The sequence below is a fragment of the Meles meles genome, chromosome 5 (genome assembly GCF_922984935.1).
Source record: "Meles meles chromosome 5, mMelMel3.1 paternal haplotype, whole genome shotgun sequence".
Lineage (NCBI taxonomy): Eukaryota > Metazoa > Chordata > Mammalia > Carnivora > Mustelidae > Meles > Meles meles.
This window is the reverse complement of record NC_060070.1, coordinates 60,924,024-60,945,835: the sequence shown is the minus strand read 5'-3', so window position 1 is coordinate 60,945,835 and position 21,812 is coordinate 60,924,024. Positions and strand designations below refer to the sequence as shown.

Genomic DNA, 21,812 nt, shown 5'->3' with positions numbered 1-21,812 from the left:
AGTTGTTAACTGTTGTTCAGAGACATGGTGTTTCATGGATATATAACATTCCACTGTTCCCTCAAAGACTTAAGTAATGTCATTTTGGTGAGTTTAGCAATTTCCCATTGTTAATAGTATAAATTCCACTGAAACAAACATTTTTATCCATAAGTCTTCGTGACCAAGTAAGATGAATTTCTAAAAGTATTTTAAAGACTTTTGATTCTTACGTCCAAATTACATTCCTGAAAGATTCTACCTGTTTGGAAACGCCCACTTGCATTACAATGTTTAAATAAGAATTAAGTAAATACAGAAGACTGTGGAGAAATGTCAGAGAAGGCTGTAAGTTTCAGAACTAGAATATTTGCATTCATTTGTGCCATAGGAAGAAAGACATATATTATGATGTTTAATTATTTTTCATGTTTAAAAGAAGCATTTGTATATTTAAATAAAAACATTGCACTGAAGTCAAAAGGCCTGATTCCTATACTGACTTATACAGGAGTGGATATAGCCTTGAAGTCACTCTACCTCTCAGAGTTACACACTCACAGTTTGTAAAATGGTGATATAATGTGTGTCTTAAAGGACTTTTGTGGCAGTGAAATAAGATTGTGCATGAAAAGCACCAAGCATAGGTCCTGGCCCGTGGCAAGCACCTGGGTTTGACCACAGTCTTACCGACCAAGAGTGTAATTTTTGTTGAAGAGCAAGCCACCTCCTTCCTCAGTTTCTGGTATCTGTAGATTTATACAGTGGTGGAGTTCCCGTTCGGTGTCTTGGCTGCTCCATGCATGAACGGAAGGCAGAACTCCATGACCTTTCAACTGTACTTATACATTTTTGATTATCCTGATTTGGGTTAACTTGATATAGTTCTGTTCCTTGATGGTGCATCCATATGGATCCTGCCTTGTTCTAGGCACAAAGCTTGTATCATTGGTGATACAGGGGTGAATAAAATATAACTTTGCCCTGGAATAGGTTCACAATCCGGACAGGAAGTGGTTAGCATATTTTTCTGCATGAAGTTCTTCTCTTTTATTTAGTGAACACTTTTGTACTCTTCATTTGCGCTGTGCTCTTGTAGGTGTTTGGGGTTGTAAGTAAGCATGGTCAAACCACGCCCCGCCTCGGAGATGGTAGGAATGCTGGAGGTAGGCTAAATGGCGTGTCGTAGTACAAAGAGTATGGGCTTTCGTTCAGAAGACCTGGGTTCACATTTAGGCTTCAAAATGTCTTTGTTGAGTGACTTTGAGCAAGGCTGGCCTCTGTGTTTTGAGTGAGAAAATGGAAAGAGGTAAAATTCAGTCATTTGTTCACGGGGCAAGCATTTACTGAGTGCCAGGGGTTCATCGGTGAGTAACAGATCGAGCCAGCGCCTGACCTCATGGAGTCCAGCTTCCAGTGAGGGAGGGGAGAGGGTGTAGAAACTGCCCCTCCACCCCCCAAAGAGAGGAGTGAAGGCCACTAGAGAGTGTCATCCTCAGTGAGGAGGAGTTGCAGTTTCACAGAATTGCAGGGAGAGCCTTACTGTAAGCTACTGTTTGAATGAAGCAAGTGAGGGTGATTCAAGGGATCAGCAAGTGTAATGGCCCCAAGTTGGGGTGGGGGAGGGAAGCTGGAGCAGCACGAGTGAGATGGTAGATGGCAGGAGACAGGGAGGGGCCTGGTGAGACGTTTTGCGAAGGACTTTGGCTTTTACTGGACCTGAGGTAGGAAGCTTTTGAAGGGGTGTGAACACAGTGACATGATCTGACCTGTAACAGCCTCATTTTGGCTGCCATATAGAGTAGAGGGGAGAAGACCAGAAAAGCAGGGTGGTCAGATGGGGAGGCCTTTCCGAAAAAAACAAGGGAGAGTTGGTGACAACGCAGAGCATGAGATAGTAGCAGAAGCGGTGCACGGTGTTGACGGGATAAAGGCAACAGGATTTGCTAAGGAACTGCTTTCAGAGGGCTTGGGGCCCTCGTTACTGTAAAGTTTGAGTGGCCATTGATTGAGATGGGGCTGGTCGTAGCAGAAGCAGACTTGTGGGGGAACACCAGGAGCTCATTTTGGGACTCGTTGAGTTTGAGCTGCCTATTCCATTCAAACGCAGGTGTCAAAGAGACAGTTGGCATTCAAGGGTGAGGGCACAGCTGGAGATGTCAGGGTGGGAGTCATTTCAGAGAGATGGTATTCAAAGTAGGACATTGGGTCAGACCTCTGCAGCTGGAAAAGAGAAGAGGTCCACTGTTTGAGCCCTGGGGTACATCAGAGTCTGGAATTGGAGAAGTTAAGGAGGTAAAAGCAAAGAGATGGAGGAGTGTCCACTGGGAAAGACAAAAAGGCCAACCTGATGAACAACCAAAGCACATTCTGGGTCATAAACTACCATATAGGTGATCATGAGGCAACCATTCTACACTTTGGAAAAAAAGGTAGTATATCATGATTTCTTATGCCAATTTTGATTAGGGTATTTTTCATGTATAGCCTTTACCCTGCTCACTATGGTCACTGCCAAAAACCCATCTTTTGACTAAATGAAGCCCTGATGTCCTCAGGATGTGATAGATTTAAAGATTTTTCTATCAGGAGCTGACTCAAGCCCAAGGATGTTTGGGCACCACTGAGCTGGTTATGCACAGCCCTGTGCAGAATGTTCCATGGTGATGTTCAAGCAGAGACAGTGACCTCAGCCTCGAAACGTGCTACGTATAAACACTGATTCAGAATAGCACAAAAGGAATTTAGGTCCACAGAGTTGAAAATATTTCTAAAATGGATGTGTATATTTTTTACACTACATTTTCTACATTCAGGTAAGACGTAACTGTTGGATTTAAGACGTGGGCCAGGTTTTCTTCATTAAGGACACCTTCCAGGAAATAGTTTGTGTCAGCTTTTGTTACCTTCTATGTAGAGAAAGCTTTTCCGTGTGTCAACCATGTTCATTCAATTGACAGAAATTAGTTTAGCATCATGAGGACATTATGCTGTATGAAATGAGCCAGTCATAGAAGGATAAATACTACTTGACTCATTTCTGTGAGGTATCAAGGAAGGTATCATGGAAGCAGAGAGTAGAACAGTGGTTGCCAGGGGCGGAACAGAGGGAAATGAGTTGCTAATCAGTGGGTGTAGAGTTTCAGTTATGCAAGATGAATACATTCTCAAGACCTGTTGTACAACATTGAGCCTGCAGTTAATGTTATGGCACACTTAAAAATATCTGTTAAGAGGGCAGATCTCCTGGTAAGTATTAGTACCATGATAAAATAAGTATGAATATAAAAGGAAATTTAGTAGCATAACCCCCAAACTTAACCATTTATGTTACCTTATGATTGATAATGTTAATAAGTAACTGAACTGCAAGATCCTAGGGTGAGTTTTTCAACGAGGAACTAAAGAGACCTAAATAAAAATCATTACCAAAGACACTCCTCTACAGACCTTCTGGAGAGTATCCCAAAGAAAGAATTTCCTAGGACTTCCTCATTATCACTTACCCACAAATTTCTAAGATCATGTCTGGGAGCACGGTGGCTACCAGGGGATCCTATGTGCTTAATTTAAATATCAAACACATCATAAATCTTGCAATATAGAGCTTTAAACTAGAGGTTATTAAAGGCTAAACAATTTGGAAGTATGTAAAAATTTCCATAGGATGTGGCCCTCGTGAGAGAGATCTACCAGGAGGGCATATTTGGGTGAGGGGAGTAAAATCCACTTCTAAGTAGTGGTAACAAGCACTAGTGGCAAACGCACAGGCAGCCTGTTCTGGTTGCAACAGGTGGACACTGTGCAAGGGAATGGAGCCGAGGCCCTGGGGCTTCCTTGTATTCCGAGAGGCAGCGTGGGCTTACAAAACTGGGGGGCTTTCTCTTCAGACAGAGACAACAGTCCTGTGTCTGCAGTGGCTCATGAATACGTTGGGCATAGTTATCCAAGGGGTGGATCCCTCCCTTTATTTTGGAATTTGGGGCTCCTGCCTGGCTCAAGAGCCTTGGGTAGAGGCATTCATCCCTATCTCTGAACCCTATTCAGCGAACTGGTTGGTGTGCTAAGCACAATCACAGGATAACAAAGGGAAATAATGCCATTAAAAGAAAGATTTTTTTCTGATTCTGCATTTGGGGAGATTTCCTTCAGGGTATCTTGAAGTCACAGAAGAAAAGTTGGGCTTTGTAATGTTGACTAAGTACTCTGTTCTGGGCTCAGCATCAACAATGGATTTTTTTTAAAAAGTGACTGAGGCTGATGCAATAGATAGCACATGTAAGCTTCCTCACGGACAGTGGGTAAATCTGGCATGATTTGTTGAACACCTTTAGATAATATTCTGAATTCAACTCTCATGCTGCGTCTGTTACGATAGAAAAGATGGATAGATTAGCTCTTCCTTGTCCACCATATTCTCTAGCATTTACGAGTTTGAAACACTAACCTTTAGCGGCTGCATTCTGATCAAGAGAGTTATTGACTCAATTGAACATCTTGTGTTGTATTGAGGTCGAGGTATACATATTTTTAGAGTATCTAATCATTTTCTAACTTTGTATTTGCTACAGCCTGAATGTTTGCGTCCCCTCCGTCTACTACAACCCCTACCCCACTCCCCCAACAATTCTGTGTTGAGTTCTGACTCCCAGGGTGATGGTATCAGCAGGTGAGACCTCTGGGAGGTGATTAAGTCAAGTGGGCAGAGCACTCATGAATCAGGTGAATGCTCTTATAACAAGGTTCCAGGGAGAGGTGAGGTGATATGGTGAAAAGATGGCTGTCTGGGAATGGGGTTTCTTTTCCTTCCTTCATTACCTACAGGCAAAATTGCCATCAATAGTCACTGCTAGCTATTTGGAGAAGCTGTGAGAACCACTGTGTTAGCTCTGTGGGTAGCAACCAAAACTTTATCTCCGGCAAGTGATAGAAGGCTTCACTGTACAAGTGTTAACTCTCATAAACCATAAGTAAGCATTTGATTTTCTACTGGCAAAAGCTTGCGGTAATTATTTCAAATAATATTGTTCTTAATTATTCTGATTTAGACAAAAAAATATTCTCAGAGAAATCTTGTTCAGAATCACTTAGAAATTTATAAATAGCTTTTTACTAAATTTAGTATACCCAGAACAAGATAGTTGTCCATAAAGTTGTTTTTCCTAGTTATCATTTTTAAAATTATTTTTATTAACATATAATGTATTATTTGTTTCAGGGGTACAGGTCTGTGAATCATCAGTCTTACACAATTCACAGCACTCACCATAGCACATACCCTCCTCAATGTCCACAACCCAACCACCCTATCCCCCCCACCCCCCAGCAACCCTCAGTTATTCCTAGCTATCTTTAAAATTTAGTACAAATTTATACTTTCAGCTTCTAACAAAGAGCTGATGATTTTTGTTATTCTAGTGAGGAAATTATTGCTTGTCTTCAAAATTATGTACCTTATAAAGCAACATAAAATACGTTATTTCCTGTGTTCTGATTTCTTAGCGCTCTATGTGTTATCTCTTCCTGAATTTATACTTTTTTAATTTTATTTGACTTCTTGATGTATGGTATTGACTTAACTTCTTTCAGAGTTTCTGGATGAATACTGTTTTTAGAAGAAATGTGTATTTTTATTAATACCTGCTGGAACTTCTCCAGAGGATTTTGGATTTTCCTGCTTTATTCCATCCATAACAAAGGTGATGAGACTAGTTTTATCCTGCTGTGAGGTATAAATCAAACGGATGTATCAAAATGATACGTACTCATCAACTTTTTTATACTGTTCTCTCCACGTACAGTTTTAGCTTTTGATATTTGGCTCTATTTATTAGCACTTAAACACACACTTTGCTTATGAGAACAGAAATGCGGCAAGGTCAAAAGAAGATGCATCACTTTAATGTAATTAAAAGGAAAGCCGCCACCGTTTATATTCCAATTGATGCAAGACACTCAATTACTACTCATTGTTCTAGAGATGTATTTCATATCGATATACTTCACTGACGGATTCCTAAAACGTCTCTGATTTTTTTAGGATCAATGTTTCTTTGTATTTTGACTCCAGTCTCTTTTAAATTTTTTTTTTTGCCCCCACATTTATAATAACATAATTAGTACATGAAATTCACTCCTCACAACACATTTTGTCCTCAACTCTGCTGATTTTTAATCACCAGCCTGGAGCTTGGTGCTACAGCCTCCTTCGGATCTCGTTGTCATCGAGAACAGCTCGACCTTGAACTCCTCTGATCACAGTCTCCCATCTTCAGTTCGTTCACTCCCACCAGACAGGTGACCGCCCCCACTGGGCAAAGGACTCCCATGTGTCTCTCTCCCTCTGTCTCTCTCGACTTGATTTTTCTGTAACCAGTCAAAACCCTGTGATCTGTCTCTCCTTACTCATCTCCTGATACCCTCACTGCCCTAGTGTCTTGCTGGGCTTGCCTTCCAAACCCCAAACCCATTAGATCCCATTTGGATGCACTATAACTAGGGCACCACGCACAAGTGCAAACAAGTATCACAGCAGGGCAGGTCAGTGGGAATTTAGCTCTGCCAGAGCCTTTCTTAGGGGGCCCTCAGCATTTGCATGCCATCCTTCTACCAGTCCCGGGTCAGGCTCCCAGCCACCCATTCGGCTGTCACCACTGTTATTAATTCTGTAATTGGCAAATGGGTACTAATAGTACACGCCACATGGTGTGGCAATCTCAAGGGTTGCAATATTGTGTTACAGCCAAACCCTCCCCTCACTGGCCTATGAGAGAGTCAGGAAGTTATAAAACAGCAACACTATTGATGATTTCGTTACACTTGAATCAGGTGGTCAGAAAAACAAGGTAAAAGGGGACTTGAGCTGTGTACTGGGAAGGGGAGAGGGAGGTCTAACTCGGCTGTGGGTGGCATTTTATTATCATTGTCTTCTCCTTGTAGTTTTACCACGTGTGTATTCCTGGGCTAATACTGCGGATTATTATTCAGTTCTTTTAAGACTGTATTTAAATAATATCATAGCTTTTCCATCTTCTCCAGCTTACTTTTATTATTCAGCATTATGCTTGAAGGATTCACCTATGTTGATACAGGTAACTGTATTTTCACTACCATGTTATTTTTCTAATATCTCTATTTACTTATCCATGGTTGTTTGTGCACATTTGGGTTGTTTTCTGTTTTCTTTATCATTACAATTCTGAAATGAACAAGAAGGTCATGATAATGATTGGTTAAATTTCCGCACGTATGCAATATTTCATTTTGGCCCTTCACTTTAGCCTTCTCTGCCTAACACGAGTCTCACAAATTAGTAGCAAAAATAGACCACCTTGAATGCTCTACCATATTTAAAATGTTAAGATAATGTCTCCATTGGTTTTCCTAATTTGCTCTCTATGGAAGATGACATAAAATAATTAAATGGCCCAAAGTCAGGTAGGACTCATGTTGCCAGGCTGAATAATTAAAAGGAAATATTCGTCCCTGATTCTTCTGCATTTCATTAGAATAAATGAAACACTGTTGTCAGTGCTATTAAATACCAATGAAGTTGTGGTGAGTTAAATGAGTATATATTGTTTCTCAGCTCCAGATTAACCCTGTAATATCTGCTCTTCCATAATGGACCAGACTTTTTCCTTCACAGTAACGTTAAATGGAGGGTGCTGAAGGGACATGGCATGAGGAAGGGGTTTTACTTACTGGTTCTAGCTGCTGCCCCATGGATCAGCCACCTGGAGAGGAGGATGTCTAGTATTACTTCTCCCCTGTCACAGGCAGGGAGTGTGGACCCTTACTGACCACATCCCTGGAGCCCTCCCAAGAAGGGCAACTTGGGCTCCCAGTCTGCTGCCCACAATGGTTGCTCAGCACCATCCGTGCTCCCGCACATCAGCCAAGGCTCATCTGCATCTGGGAAGGCTACCTCTTCCTTGCCTAGTGACCATGGACCAGATCTTGCCCAGGCAACACAGAAAACTTTCCCACCATCCAAGAGGCTGCAACCTACCTCCTCCAGTGAGTTCTGAAGCCCATCCTTGAGAAGGGCAACTTCTTCTAAGTTCTTTCCTTAGATAGTCTCTCTGAGCCACAGAGTACCTTTTAGAGTTCTTGTTACACCTTACAGTTGTTCTCCTATGATAGCTCAAATGTTCTTTGTATTAAACCTCTTCCATTTTTTAAGAACAATTAATGAATTCAATTCTAAAACTCAACATAAGCTTATAGTTCCAGTGTTCTAAATGTCACCAAGTCTTTAAAGAACTATAAAATCATATTACATTATAAAATCATACGACACTTCAGTTATGATTCAAAATTATGTTCGTTAGATTACTTTTGAACCTATAAGAAAAGCTTGTTTCTTAAAAGAAACTTAAAAGTAATAACTTCATTAAAAAAAATAATGGCTGGGGACACCTGGGTGGCTCAGTCCGTTAAGCATCTATCTTCGGCTCAGTCAGTTAAGCATCTCTCTTCAGCTCAGGTCATGATCCCAGGGTCCTGGGATCCAGTCCTGCATCGGGCTGCCTGCTCAGTGGGGAGCCTGCTTCTCCCTCTCCCTACCAGTCCCTGCCACTCCCCCCACTTGTGCTCTCTCTCTCTGACAAATAAGTAAATAAAATATTTTTTTTAAAATAACAGCTATATTTATTTTGTTACCTAAGTAACTGAGAATTGGATGTATTTATTTGTTTCCTAGTATAATAAATAATGGTACCGCATCTTTTTTTCTTTAATTTCATACTAGTCTGAAGGATGAAAGCCTATATACCTAAATCTCCAATCTCATTCCGATTTATGAACTCCAGATGTACATAAAACCATTCACAGGTATATGAATCCTGTTTCAAAAGGTAATACCATTGTCTTTCAAAGCAATTTAACCAAGCTACACTCCCACTAATTTGTTCCATATCATCTCCCCTACTTGGTATTATCTAACTTTTCTGTGTCATTAAATGTGTCATAAACTTTTAACTCATAAATTTTCTGTGTCATAAAATGTCTTAGAGACTTTTAATTTTGTCTCATATTTTCATTGTCACTTAAGTTAGATGGTGGGAAGACTCTTTGAACAGTAGCTTCATACTTTCTCAAACTATAAGGGCTCTGGGATTTAATTAATATTTTCAATCTAGAGGCAAATATTATGGAGTCTTACATGCAGTAGTGGACAATAGACATGAAAAGAATGATTCATCTTCTACTTTTCAGACTCTAACAGTAAACTTCAAAATGATATATGAAATTAGTGACTATGGTAGAACACTGGCCAATTTGAGCAAATACTGGCTGATAAGGAGTGAGAACTCTCAAAGCCACCCAGAAATTTTTGTCTGAAAGGTGTGTTTCTGAAGGCGGAAGTCAGTATCTAGAAACAGAGCACCTTCATAACTATGTTAGCCATTCCGTTCCCTGCCAAACAGTTATCTACAATTGTATAGACATAGACTTTGTGTAGACTCAATGTTAGATCAAAATCAGTAGATTATTAAATATTGAGAATAGAAAATTCTAAGAACAGGGGCCACATCTTCATGTTGATTTTATTAACACAAGTTCACATGTATATGTGTATGTGTTCTTAATATATGTAACTCATTTTATTATATACAGATTATACACAGGTTATGTATGTATCTGGTTCTATATCATCTAATCAGTTAAGATCTGATTTGGCCTTAATTCAGGTCAAGATCCTTTTTAATGTAGTTTTCAGATTTATCTAGCTTTCTAATGATTACATTTGGCACTTAAATAATCTTCTGCTGAAATGAGGAAAAAGGTAGTGGAACCACATTTTATGATGTTAGGACAGGTAATGCACTCCAGAACAGATTTATGTTAAGACACAACATTTTTTTCAGTAATTGTTTATCACTATTATTGTGTTTACATCTAGATATCATGTATTTAACAGATGTAGATTCCACCAGATTAGAGGTTAGACACTTCTAAGCACATTCGCATTTGCAGTTCAACACACGATCACTTCATAACCCGCATTTCTGCATTACTAGTTCACTAAGTGCTTTGTACACAGTGATCAATAAATATTTGTTAAATAAATCAATGGTGTGTTTAATTTGGTGTTAAAAAGGGATTTGTGTTAATATTAATAGTTTAAAAAATCTTTAAGCCTACAGGTTTTGAGTAACTCATAGTATCAGCGAAACGAAGTGAGAACACCCGAAGGGAATTTTCTCTCATTATTTGCAGATTCGAATGGAGTCTCTGAAAGGGTCCCCACTGTACTTTTAGTGGGCTGTTGCTGGAACATGGTGTGATTGCACCCTTTACTTTGTGAAGCATATCCAAATGCCTTCTTTGGACGACTGTTCTCCTTTGCTCCTTATATATTGAAAGCAATTACGTGATATTGTAATGAATTTTGTTGACAAGCTTTCCTTTCCGAAGCTGCTCATTGAAGTGCCTTATTTCTGACTGAAAAGCTTCTTTTTCTTTCTGTCTGTCTGAATGGATTGCTTGCCTGTGGTGACTTATGGCTTACTTCATCGATTTTCAGTAATGAGATAGAGCAGTATGAGGTAAATGTCTGCGTACATGGGCAAGGATTCTAAATCACATTTTGAAAACCACGGGCTTGAGGATGCAGTGAGTCCATCTCCTCAAAAATGTTTGTGGTGAAGATTTCTTGAAAAACCTTGGGCTTACAGCACATCACTTAAATGTTTTAGAAAAACAGAGTTATAGTCACTAGTGTGAGAACGACGTTGGCTTGTTCAGGGCAGGCAGTAGAGGAAAATTCACCAGCCAGCGCATGTGATGGGTACAGTCTCCGTGGATGAGGGAGGCGGAGAGAGTCTGTGGTAGTTTTAAAGACATTGATTTCTCTACAGAGTAGCGTCCAAACATGTGACTGATTGCTGCCTCCCTGTAGCTGATGGACCTCTGGGACTGCAGAATTGCTACAGATACTCAGATGTCTCAGGCAAGGAAGGCACTGGAAACAAATGCAAAGGACATCCATAAAGAATTCACTCATTTGCCCTCATACTGAGTCATTGTCTTGTGGTGCTGAAATCCTTTGGGCATTCACACTTTATCTTAATAAAAAGAAGAAGGAATTTTGTGCTATTAAAAAATACGCTATTTGTGGAATAGAGGGGGGGAATTCCTTGAAGATTGTGTTTTATAGTACTGCTATTTTATGGCCCTTAAATCCTTTCCACATGTTCACTCTTTCAGTCAAATTCATTCTTCACTGAACACAGATATTGCCATGAATTGCTTTCATTTTTATCTAAATTTCCCTTTAGTTAATGCTCTGATCCTTATACAGGGGCCTCCTCCAGGCCCTCCCTTATGACACCTGTAAAACTTACTGTCTTCTTTCCATCCGTTCTTTCTGGTTTTCTTTCAGCCCATGATCCACATCACTCCTTAGAGTTCTGTCTTGTTTCTTCTGTCCACTATGTCTAAACTAACTTCAAAATAGGCAACATTTTCAAATATTATGGTAATATTTATGTTAATCTTATGGAATCCAATATAGTCAAAACATGGTACATGATACATACAAGCCATTGGAAGTCTTACTCCCAGTGGTCAAGAGAAGCATACTGTGGTCTTTAAAAATTCATATAAACAGTGATTCACATTTCTTAAGTAAAATGCTGCTTTTCTTACTTTGGTGCATTCTTTATTCTTGCCTGAAATTGGCCTGTTAGATGGAAATGGAAATTAGCAATTAATTATGGTAATGACATAACCTGATATATAGACATTTTCTCCTCTCCTCTCCTTTTCTTTTAAATCTTTGGTGTAATTACATATAATTGAGGACATTGAAGATGATCCTAACGAAGGGAAATAAAACCTATCCTGGATAAACCGTTTCATATATGTTGGGGAATAAATGGTAGAAGTCTAATGAATTTGCCCTATGCTAGAAACAGAATTGCAATAGTTCAGTGCATTCCAGAAAAAAAAGAAAAATAATATTAAGTTAATTTGATAAAAACCACTTATGGGTAAGAAAAGATAAAAATATGAATGGAATTTGGGTACATTTCCATACTAGTGGAAATGAATCCCAAACCTAAAATGACTCAGTAAATAATGTATTATCTCTTGACAGTGAGAGTTGAGGGGGTGGAGAGAAAATGCAGAAGAAATTATTCAACAGTAGAGAACATTTTAGAGGAACAAATACTAGAGTGAGTTCAAAATATCCTGGGATTTTTTTTTCATTCTGATAAATTCCTATTTATATTTCTTGGAGAGATACCGTACATTTGACCACTTCATTTCTACACGTGATACAAAATAATAAGAGCAGCCAGCCTGTTAAGAACTCCAAGCCAGATGGTGTATATGTGTGTCATGCTGAGCTGATGGTTTGGAAATGCCAGCTCTGCAGAGTGGCCGGAGCCAAATAATGCTTCAAGGTAATCCTACTTAAGATTCACTTGTGCATCTCCATACGACTTTCCCATTCTTAAGTTAATGAATTTTAAGTTGCCACGGACAACATGATACAGATAGGCAAAGCGATTCGTTGCCTGTCAGCTCAAATCTAATTCTCATAAAGCAGCAGAAATCTAAAGTGTTAGCTTAACAGTATTGGCTGACTGCTTAAATGAGCAACATAAGCGAAAGCCTGTCTATGCTCCTCCCTAGAGAATGGTGGGCGATTCTATAATACTTAGGGATTATCTTTTGAAAATTAGCCACTGTGAGTTAAAATACAAAACAAAACAAAACAAAAACTAACAAAACCCAACAATTTCCTCTCAGTCTCCTGATAGTTGGAAATGAGTAGAAAATCATTTTGTGGTACTTCCTTTCCCTGATCTCCACACACTCATTGGAGAAGTCTTCCATATCAGTTCAGGTGAAGTGGGAGGCCTCACTGTGGTTACAATGCAGGGAGACCCAGTGGAGAGGTCACCAGAGAGGGACAGTGTGAGCTACCAGATAATAGTAAGGGGGCTGCTAAGTCAGACACTACGGGATAAGAAGACGGTTCAACTGTAGAAGGGCGTAAGACTTCATAATACAGTCAATCTTCCAAGTTTGGCAAACTGTTACTCAGACTGTTACATTTATATTTGCAGATTTACTTTCATTTTTCTCTTCTCAAATATGAGATTCTGTTCCTCCCTTTCCTTTCTTCCCCCCTTGCATTTTAAGGTTTCTCCTCTCCTTTTCTTTTAAATCTTCATAAAGGCATTTATTTCCCAAGAATCAATGAATTATTTATCATTAAATTATTATTAGACATTTATTGAGTAATTCAGTCCCATATTAAATTAATTTTTGCTTTATAAGATCATTATACTTTCTTAGGGAATTGCCCTTTTGTCATTATGAAATGTTTTTCTCTATTTTTGGTACCATCCTTTATCTTGAAACCTACTTTTTTATATTATTAGTATAGCATACCAGCATTCTTAAAATTGGTGTTTACATCCATTTACTTTTAACAAATCCATACTTATTGACTTTAAGTGCTTTTTTTTTTTTTTTAGATTTTATTTATTTATTTGACGGACAGAGAGGCGGGGGGGGGGGGCGGGAAGCAGGCTCCCTGCTGCGCAGAGAGAGAGAGAGAGCAGAGAGCCCCAATGTGGGGCTGGATCCCAGGACCCTGGGATCACGACCTGAGCTGAAGGCAGAGGCTCAACAAACTGAGCCACCCAGGTGCCCTTAAAGTGCTTTTTGTTTGTCTTTTAAATTCAGCCTGTCAATCTCTGATATTGGTTGGGAGAGTTTAAACCATTTGTATTTAATGTAGTTATAAGCATTATTGGGTTGAAGTCTGAGATCTTACTGTTTTTTTTTTTCTGTCTCATCTAGCCTTTGTTCCTTTTTCCCAATTTCTGACTTCTTTTAGATTACCCTGATGTACTGTTTGTATTCCATTTTATATTCAGTATTAACTTATTAGTTGTGATAGACAGAATTTCTAAATTGGCTGCCAAAGATGCCCTAGCCTAACCTTGAAAATCTGAATTAATGAGATATAACTTCTCTGATTATGTATCCTTATGTATGGCACAGCTGACCTTAAGAAGTAGACATTACCCATGTGGGCTTGATATTATCACACGAGTCCTTAAAGGCAGAAACCTTTTTTAAATTGATGTCAGAAGGGAAAGTCAGAGAGATCTGAAGTACAAGAAGAATCTACTATTCTGTTGCTGGTTTTGAGGATTAGGGAGTGGGATCAGGTACAAGGGCAGGAGAGCAGATCCAAGATGCTGAGAATGGCCAACACATAAAAAGGAAGTATGAACCTCAGTTTTATAGTAAAAAAGAACGGGTTCTACCAACAGCTAGAGTGAGCTTAGATGCTCCTTTCTTTGCACCTCCAGATAAGAACCATGCTTGAACAATATCTTGATTGTGAGGGCATAGAAGCCAGGCTTCCAACAGAAATATAGAACTGTGAATGAACAAATTGGTGGTGTTTTAAGCTGCTGAATTTGTGGTAATTTGTTATGCAGCACAGACAACTAATGCATTAGCTGAAGATCTCCATTTTATTCTCTTAGTGGTTCCTCTAGGGTTTATGGAACACATCTTAACTTATTACTCTCTGCTGCCAAATAATATTGTGCCACTTTATGTAAAATTAAAAACTTAACAACCTATGCCTCCCATTTCTTCTCTTTCCCTTTGTGCTGCTATAATTTTATTTCTGAATGTGTTTAAATCCTCACAATATGTTCTCATTTTTTGCATTAGTCAATTATCTTTTAAAAAATAAAATAAAAGATAAATATTTTATATACATACTATTTTAGTAACTATCATATATACATATATATACTATTTTTAGTAACTATCATTGCTGTGTATAGATTTGAAATTAATTGTTATCATGTTTTCCATTCCTTTGACATTTCTTATAGTGAAACTCTATTGACAATAAATTCTTTCAGCATTTGTTAGTCTGAAAAAGTCTTTCACCTTTGAGAAATTTTCTCCCTTATAGGGCTTTAAGATATCTTTCAATGGATTTCTGGCTTGTGTTGTTTTACATGAAAAGTCTGAAGTTTCTTATCTTTGTATTTCTGATTGTGATATGTCTATTTCCTCCAGTTTTTTTTTAAGACTTATTAACTTATTTTAGAGAGAGAGCACATGTGTGTGCAAATGGAGGAAGGAGAGAATCCTCAAGCAGACTCCCTGCTGAGTACAAAACCTGACGTAGGGCTGGCTCCAAGGACTATGAGATCATGACCTGAGCCAAAATCAAGAGTTGGACCTTCAACTGACGAAGCCACCCAGGCGCCCCTCCTCCAGTGGCTTTAAAGTGTTAGTTTTTCAGGATTTGATTGTATTATGCCTTGATGTAGTTTTCTTTGTGTGTATTCCATTTGTTTTGTTTCTTGGATTTGTGGGTTTCTAGTTTTAATGAAGTTTTGGAACAGCCTCAGCCATTATTTCTTCTAATACTTTTTCTAGATCCCTCCCTCTCCCTCCTTGCCCCTTTAGGGCTCCAATACACATAAGTTAGTTCATTTGACATTTTCTCACAGTTCATTGAGACTCTGTTGATATTTAAAATTTTTTTCTTTCTTTTTTTTTTCAATTTTCTTTTCTTTTCTTTTTATTTATTTATTTGACAGACAGAGATCACAAGTAGGCAGAGAGGCAGGCAGAGAGGGGAGGAGGCAGGCTCTCTGATGAACAGAGAGCCCGGGGCTCTGTCCCAGGACCCTGGTATCATAACCTGAGCCGATGGCAGAGGCTTTAACCCATTGAGCCACCAAGATGCCCCTTAAATCTTTTTCCTTCTGTGATTCATTTTGGATAGTTTATGATGCTTTATATTCAATTTTTAAATTCTTCTTCTGCAGGTGTCTAATTTGCTATTATTTCCACCAGGTGACTTTTAAGTTTCAGGCAGTGTCTTTAATTTTTAAAAGTTCAGTTTGGTTCTTTTATGATTTTTTTATTTTTTTTAAAGATTTTATTTATTTATTTGACAGACAGAGATCTCAAGTAGGCAGACAGGCAGGCAAAGAGAGAGGAGGAAGCAGACTCCCTGCTGAGTGGAGAGTCTGATGCGGGGCTTGATCTCAGGACCCTGGGATCATGACCTGAGCCAAAGGCAGAGGCCTTAACCCACTGAGCCACCCAGGTGCCCCGATTTTTTTTTAATTTTTAAAGGTTTTTTTTATTTGAGAGAGAGAGAGAGAGACCATGAGCGGGGGGGGAGGGGCAGAGGCAGAGGGAGAAGCAGACTTCTCACTGAGCAGGGAGCCTAATGTGGAGCTCAGTCCAAGGACCCTGAGATCATGACCTGAGCAGCTGCATAACTGACTGAGCCACCCAAGTGCCCCCAGTTTGGTTCATTTTAATGTTTTTTTTTTTTTATTTTCACTCATTATTTTCATTTAACTTCTTGAACTTACTTTAATTTAGTGATTTATGTTCCTGTCTATTAATTCCAATATTTCTGTCATTTCAATATCTGTTTTTATTTCTTTGTTTTCCTCTTGGTTAAAGATCTCTTTACTTCTTGGAAAATCTAGTAATTTTTGATTAGATGTTGACTACTATAATGTTGGATATTGTCAAATGTCTGGACTTTGATATATTTCTTTAAAAACTGTAGAATTTTGGACGCCTGGGTGGCTCAGTCATTAAGTGTCTGATTCGGCTCAGGTCATGATCCCAGGGATCTGGGATCGAGTCCCACTCTGGGCTCCCTGCTTAGTGGGAAGCCTGCTTCTCCCTCTCCCACTTCCTCCACTTGTGTTCCCTCTCTCACTGTCTCTGTCAATTAAATAAATAAATAAAAATCTTTTAAAAATTGTAGAATTTTGTTTTTGCAGGTATTTAAGTTACTTGTAGATCAGCTTTTTTTTAATGGTTGTTTTGAAGTATTGTTGGGGTGGATGTAAAGTATCTTTTATTTCAAGGCTATTTTAACATCACTATTTAGGTAATAAACTTCTTAGGTCTCTATTGAATGCTTGTTGTAGTCAGTAAGGCCTCTCTGGTCAGAACTTGAATAGCTCTCCATTCTGCGTGAGCTCTGAAAATTATTTAACCCACAGCTTGTGGTATGTAGAATAATAAAATGACTTTCAGTGATACTCACCATTGTATGATCTCCTCCCATGGGATTTTGTAAAATCCTGTGAGTACAACCAACTCTTTAATTATAATACTTTATGTGGCAAAAGGAGAATTATTCAAGGTGGGCCTGACCTCATCAGGTGAGCCATTTAATTAAAAAAGATTTCTTGGCTGATTGCAGAGGAAAAAGTTCAATATATGAAAAAGGTGATTTATATATTTAGCACAAATGTCTAGTTGTTTATAGTGGGAAGGCAACTCTGGTAGCAGTTACTTGATAATGAAATTTTAAAATTCACTTCATTTGGAGCTCACTAAATCCTGCTATTTTGCTAGCCCATCTTTAAAATAGAGGTAACTGATTTAGAAGCATAACAGCTGAAAGAGACTAGCCAACTACATCCCCAAAGTGTGAAAACCATTTTGTTTACCTTTTATTTTTAAGGTATTTGGAAATATTTCATAATAATGAAGTACATAGAAAATAATACAATAAACTTCTATATACCTAAATAATCAACTTAAGAAATAAAGTATTATTGATACAGTTGAGCCCCTTGTGTCCTTCCTCCAGTCTTACCCTCTTTTTTTTTTTTTAAGATTTTATTTATTCATGAGAGAGAGGAGTGAGGACACAGCAGGGGGAGGGGCAGAGAGAGAGGGAGAAGCAGACTCCCTGCTGAGCAGGAAGCTGGAAGTGGGGGCTTGATCCCAGGACCCTGGGATCACAACCAGAGCCAAAGGCTGATGCTTAACCAACTAAGACACCCAAGTGCCCCAAGTCTTATCCTCCTTATAGAGGTACCTGAATTCAATGCTGTTAATTCCATGGATTTCTTCATATTTTACTTTATATACATGCATCCTTAAAATTATCTTTGCATTCTTTTGAAATTTATTTTAATGCTGGCAAAATGTAGCAATTTTTTTTTGTTTTCTTTTTTTGTTTAATGTTTTGTTGTGACAATGAAAAACGGATATGTACTTAGAATTCCATTGTATGGATATAGCATTGTTTATTTATGCAGTCAATAATTGAGACATATAGGCTGACTTTTTTGAAGCAATGAATGCAGAAATTAACTTCCGTGTGCATGTGACAAGAACACATGTATGAGAGTTCCAGTAAGGGAATACCCTTTGTAATGAAGTCACTAGATAATAGGGTATATGCATCTTTAAATCACTAGATATTGCCAAGTATTCTTCGAAGGGGTTGTCCCAAGTTGCATTCCCACTGTAGGGCTTCCAGTTGTTCTATATCTATATAACCAGTGGTATTGTCAGAATTAAATTATAGATAATTATATAGGTGAGAAATGCTATCTCACTGTCATCTACATTTGCATTTCCCTGATAATTGATCAGGCAGGACACCTTTTCATATGTTCACTGACCAAACTGACATGGAGATTATTATTCCCCAGCCGGACTACTCCAATTTCTCAAAGCCCTTTAGGGTTGACGTAAAGATCAAATGTCTAAAGTGATAAGATATGGTATGGAAAGTTTTCTAAGTGTAAAATTATTCCCTGAGTCATTGAAATTATGTCTGGTCATCACAACATGATTCTTGCCACCCCTTCAGTTGGGCCATGCTCAGTAATCGCAGACTCAGCTTCTCCCACTCTGGTTTTTCTGGTCATAGAAAGAATAACAATAAACCTTAAGTCATTGAAGCTATAAGACAGGCTAAGGTATGAGAAGGAAGAGAACATTACTCTAGCTAAGACTGGTTAATAATGGCAAGATTGAGTGAGCTTGGAAGTCCATAGCAGTTGCACTTTATGTAAAAATACGGCAGGATTTTTATTTCACTAAGGTCAGCAATGGAATCTCCATTATTCAGAATTTTCAAAATGGCTTACAAAAGAATTTGAACAGAATGATTGAGAATCTGAGTGTGGGGTACTATGTGAAAGAATGGAACGACGTGATTGTGAGGGTCTTTGTTCCCTTTTTTCTGTGCCTCAGTGAGGAACTCATCCACTCATCCACTGAATCACAAGTTCTTTCCACCACCAACATGGACATTTACACAACACTTTTTGTTGTTTTCTAAAGAAGTAGTGAGTAAAGTTGTATCTCTTATAAATATACCATCAGTAAATGATTTCTGGTAAAAGAAGCCAGAAAAATTACCCTGAATCTATTGTTGGTGCTAAATGGATGCCTTTTTAAGCCCAAGGAATGTATTTTCTGCCCTTTCCATAATTTGAATTATCATTTGCTAAGCTATATGACAGTTGCTTCCTGCCTCTACTCACAGCTCTGGGTCATTAATACTTTTGCCCCCACTTTGGGAATTTCACAGATTACTGAATTGTGGTGTTTCAGAGTCCTCCCTGTAATAGTCCAAGTTACACATAGTGGATGTAAGTAATTCAATTTGTAATTGATTTGGGAATGTACAACTGAAAGCTTTTTTGGGAATATGGTGTGGTTTATCTCTGTTTATATTACTTTGGGAAGATTTTATTTCACAAAAAAACAGAAAACCTGAGAAAGAGGTCCTATCATTTAGGTTTGACAACAGAAAATCTCTCTGTACCAGTTTTGATTATTGCATTCATTTGATTGTGACTCAAGGACTAGAAGCTTTGGCAAGAAAATTTCTAAATTTAGGAGATTAAAGCACAGCAAGAGTTCTTCACATTCAGACAAGTGTCTTGTTTCTTATTCGGGCTACCCTGATTCTTTTCTTTGTCTTTCTTCAATATTTGTTGAACTCCACTAGTCAATATAACTAGATCATAGATATGATATTTTCAACATAATGGACATGTCATTATGATATTTGATACTGTTTTCTGTTGGGCCTATTTAGATATGCATGTGCATGCTTACGTCGCACGTGTCCTGAGGTGAGCAAAAATGGAAGCAGTTTTAGGATGAATTCTCTCACCAATGAGAGCAATTTGTAAATATCTTCCTCTTTTTTTTTTTTTTTTTTTTTTTTTTGTAGGGCCAGTCTTTTAAGTATGCTTCTGGTCTTCTTTTATCATCTGTCTGTCATAAAGTTGTTGCTCGCTTGTCCTACAGCTGGGGCGTCCTTAGATCTTCCTGACTAACACCAGCTGTTGTCTCCCTCCAGGTCATCCAGGCTGTCTTTTTTGGCATTTGTGTGCTGACTGATCTTTCCAGTCTCCTGACTAGAGGAAGTGGGAACCAAGAACAAGAAAGGCAGCTCAAGAAGCTCATCTCTCTCCGAGACTGGATGTTAGCTGTCCTGGCCTTTCCTGTTGGGGTTGTGAGTATGATGTAGAATGCATCTAACCACAAAAGAAACTTGGGTCTTATTTCAGACTTCTAAGAGAAAAAGAAGGACTGGTTATATAGCAGGTTTGTGAATTAGTTTGCTAGGGTTACCGTCACAAAGTTCCACAGACTTGGGGGCTCAAACAGCAGACATTTATTTTCTCACAGTTCTGGAGACCTTGCATCCGCAAGGGTGATTTCTTGTGAGGTTTCTGTCCTTGGCCAGTGAGTGGCCTCCTCTCCCTGTGTCCTCACATGATCTCCTCGCATGTGTGTCCGTGCCCTAATCTCCTCTTACAATCAGGACATCAGTCATATCAGGTTAGGACCCCTCACTGACCTCATTTAATCTTACCTGCTTCTCTAAAGGCCCTACATCCAATACAGTCACATTCCCAGATACTGGGGAGTTAGGACTTCAACATAAGAATTTTAGAGACATACAGTTCAACCCATAGCAGTGTCTTTAGCAGCCCGAACTTAAAAATGTATGGTCCTTGGGTCTATGATCATTCTAGTATTTTTTAAACTTGAGAGAGGAAGTCCGTAGCTCATACTGCTTCGCTCTCCCAACTGTGCCATTGGCTAATATCACTTAAGTAAATGCTGCTTTATGTTTGGGTCTGTTCTGGCTTCATTGATTTTCATTATTTTCTGTTAGAGTCCCTCCATTCCTTGACTTCCTCCACAAGTCCGTTAATCATCCATTATCCGTCCATAAACCACGTTTCTTTAAATGGCCAGAGTCTGATGAGATTCTATAGATTTTAACCTGTGGATCGCCAGGAAAAGAGGGAGAGAACTCCTGTAAATCTCAAATTGTGAAAACAAGGAAGAGCATGTTACCTAATTCAAATTCAGACCTTTCCTTTGCCAGCCATTGTATAGAAAAAACAGAGGCCCAGGTGATCTGGTCTAGAATGTGTATCGAGTCCAAGGTCCATGTGAGGCAGAGTCAGAAAGTTGGTTTTTTTAAATCCTTCCAGATCTATAACTGGCAGAAAATGCTTGTTCCAAGACCAATTAGTGAGTAACCAGACTATCGCTGAATTGCTTTTCCTGTGTACTGAATTGTATTTTCTTGGATGAAGTAGTCCTTAGCTCTTGAAAGCAACACAAGGAGATTCTTGTAACCTGATCACACTCCTCTGCTCATTCCCTCATCTTTTTCCTTTGAAAAAATAAATGGGTGCTCATATTGAAACCATCTAGAAAATCTCTCAAATTCTGTTGCTTAACCTGACAGATACTTTCCATACTCTTTAGTATTCCCTTCTTTGGACTTGACATATAAAATTCAAATACTTTCTATCAGAATAATCATCTAAGAGAAAATTTCCATTGGCATAAAGTATAAAGGCTTATGCTCTGTGCATGAAAGAATTATCTAGAAAATCCAAGCCTGTGCATCTTTTGTTTCTTTTTACTGGCTTATTCCCTTGGAATTTCTATAGGCATGTCATTGCCTCTGGAAGCCTTCCTTGGCTAGAAGGAATACAGTAACACAATAC

At 38.7% G+C, this 21,812-nt stretch overlaps 1 protein-coding gene across 5 annotated transcripts in view; it reads left to right on the top strand.

Annotated features, from left to right (window-relative positions):
• The window catches only part of AIG1 (androgen induced 1), a 251,447-nt gene that overhangs the window by 34,384 nt on the left and 195,251 nt on the right, over nucleotides 1-21,812 (top strand). For all 5 annotated transcript variants that reach the window (XM_046006581.1, XM_046006578.1, XM_046006579.1 and 2 more), the window contains exon 2: nucleotides 20,138-20,293. In XM_046006581.1, the coding sequence (XP_045862537.1) occupies nucleotides 20,138-20,293 (156 nt within the window). The remainder of the gene's footprint in view (nucleotides 1-20,137; nucleotides 20,294-21,812) is intronic.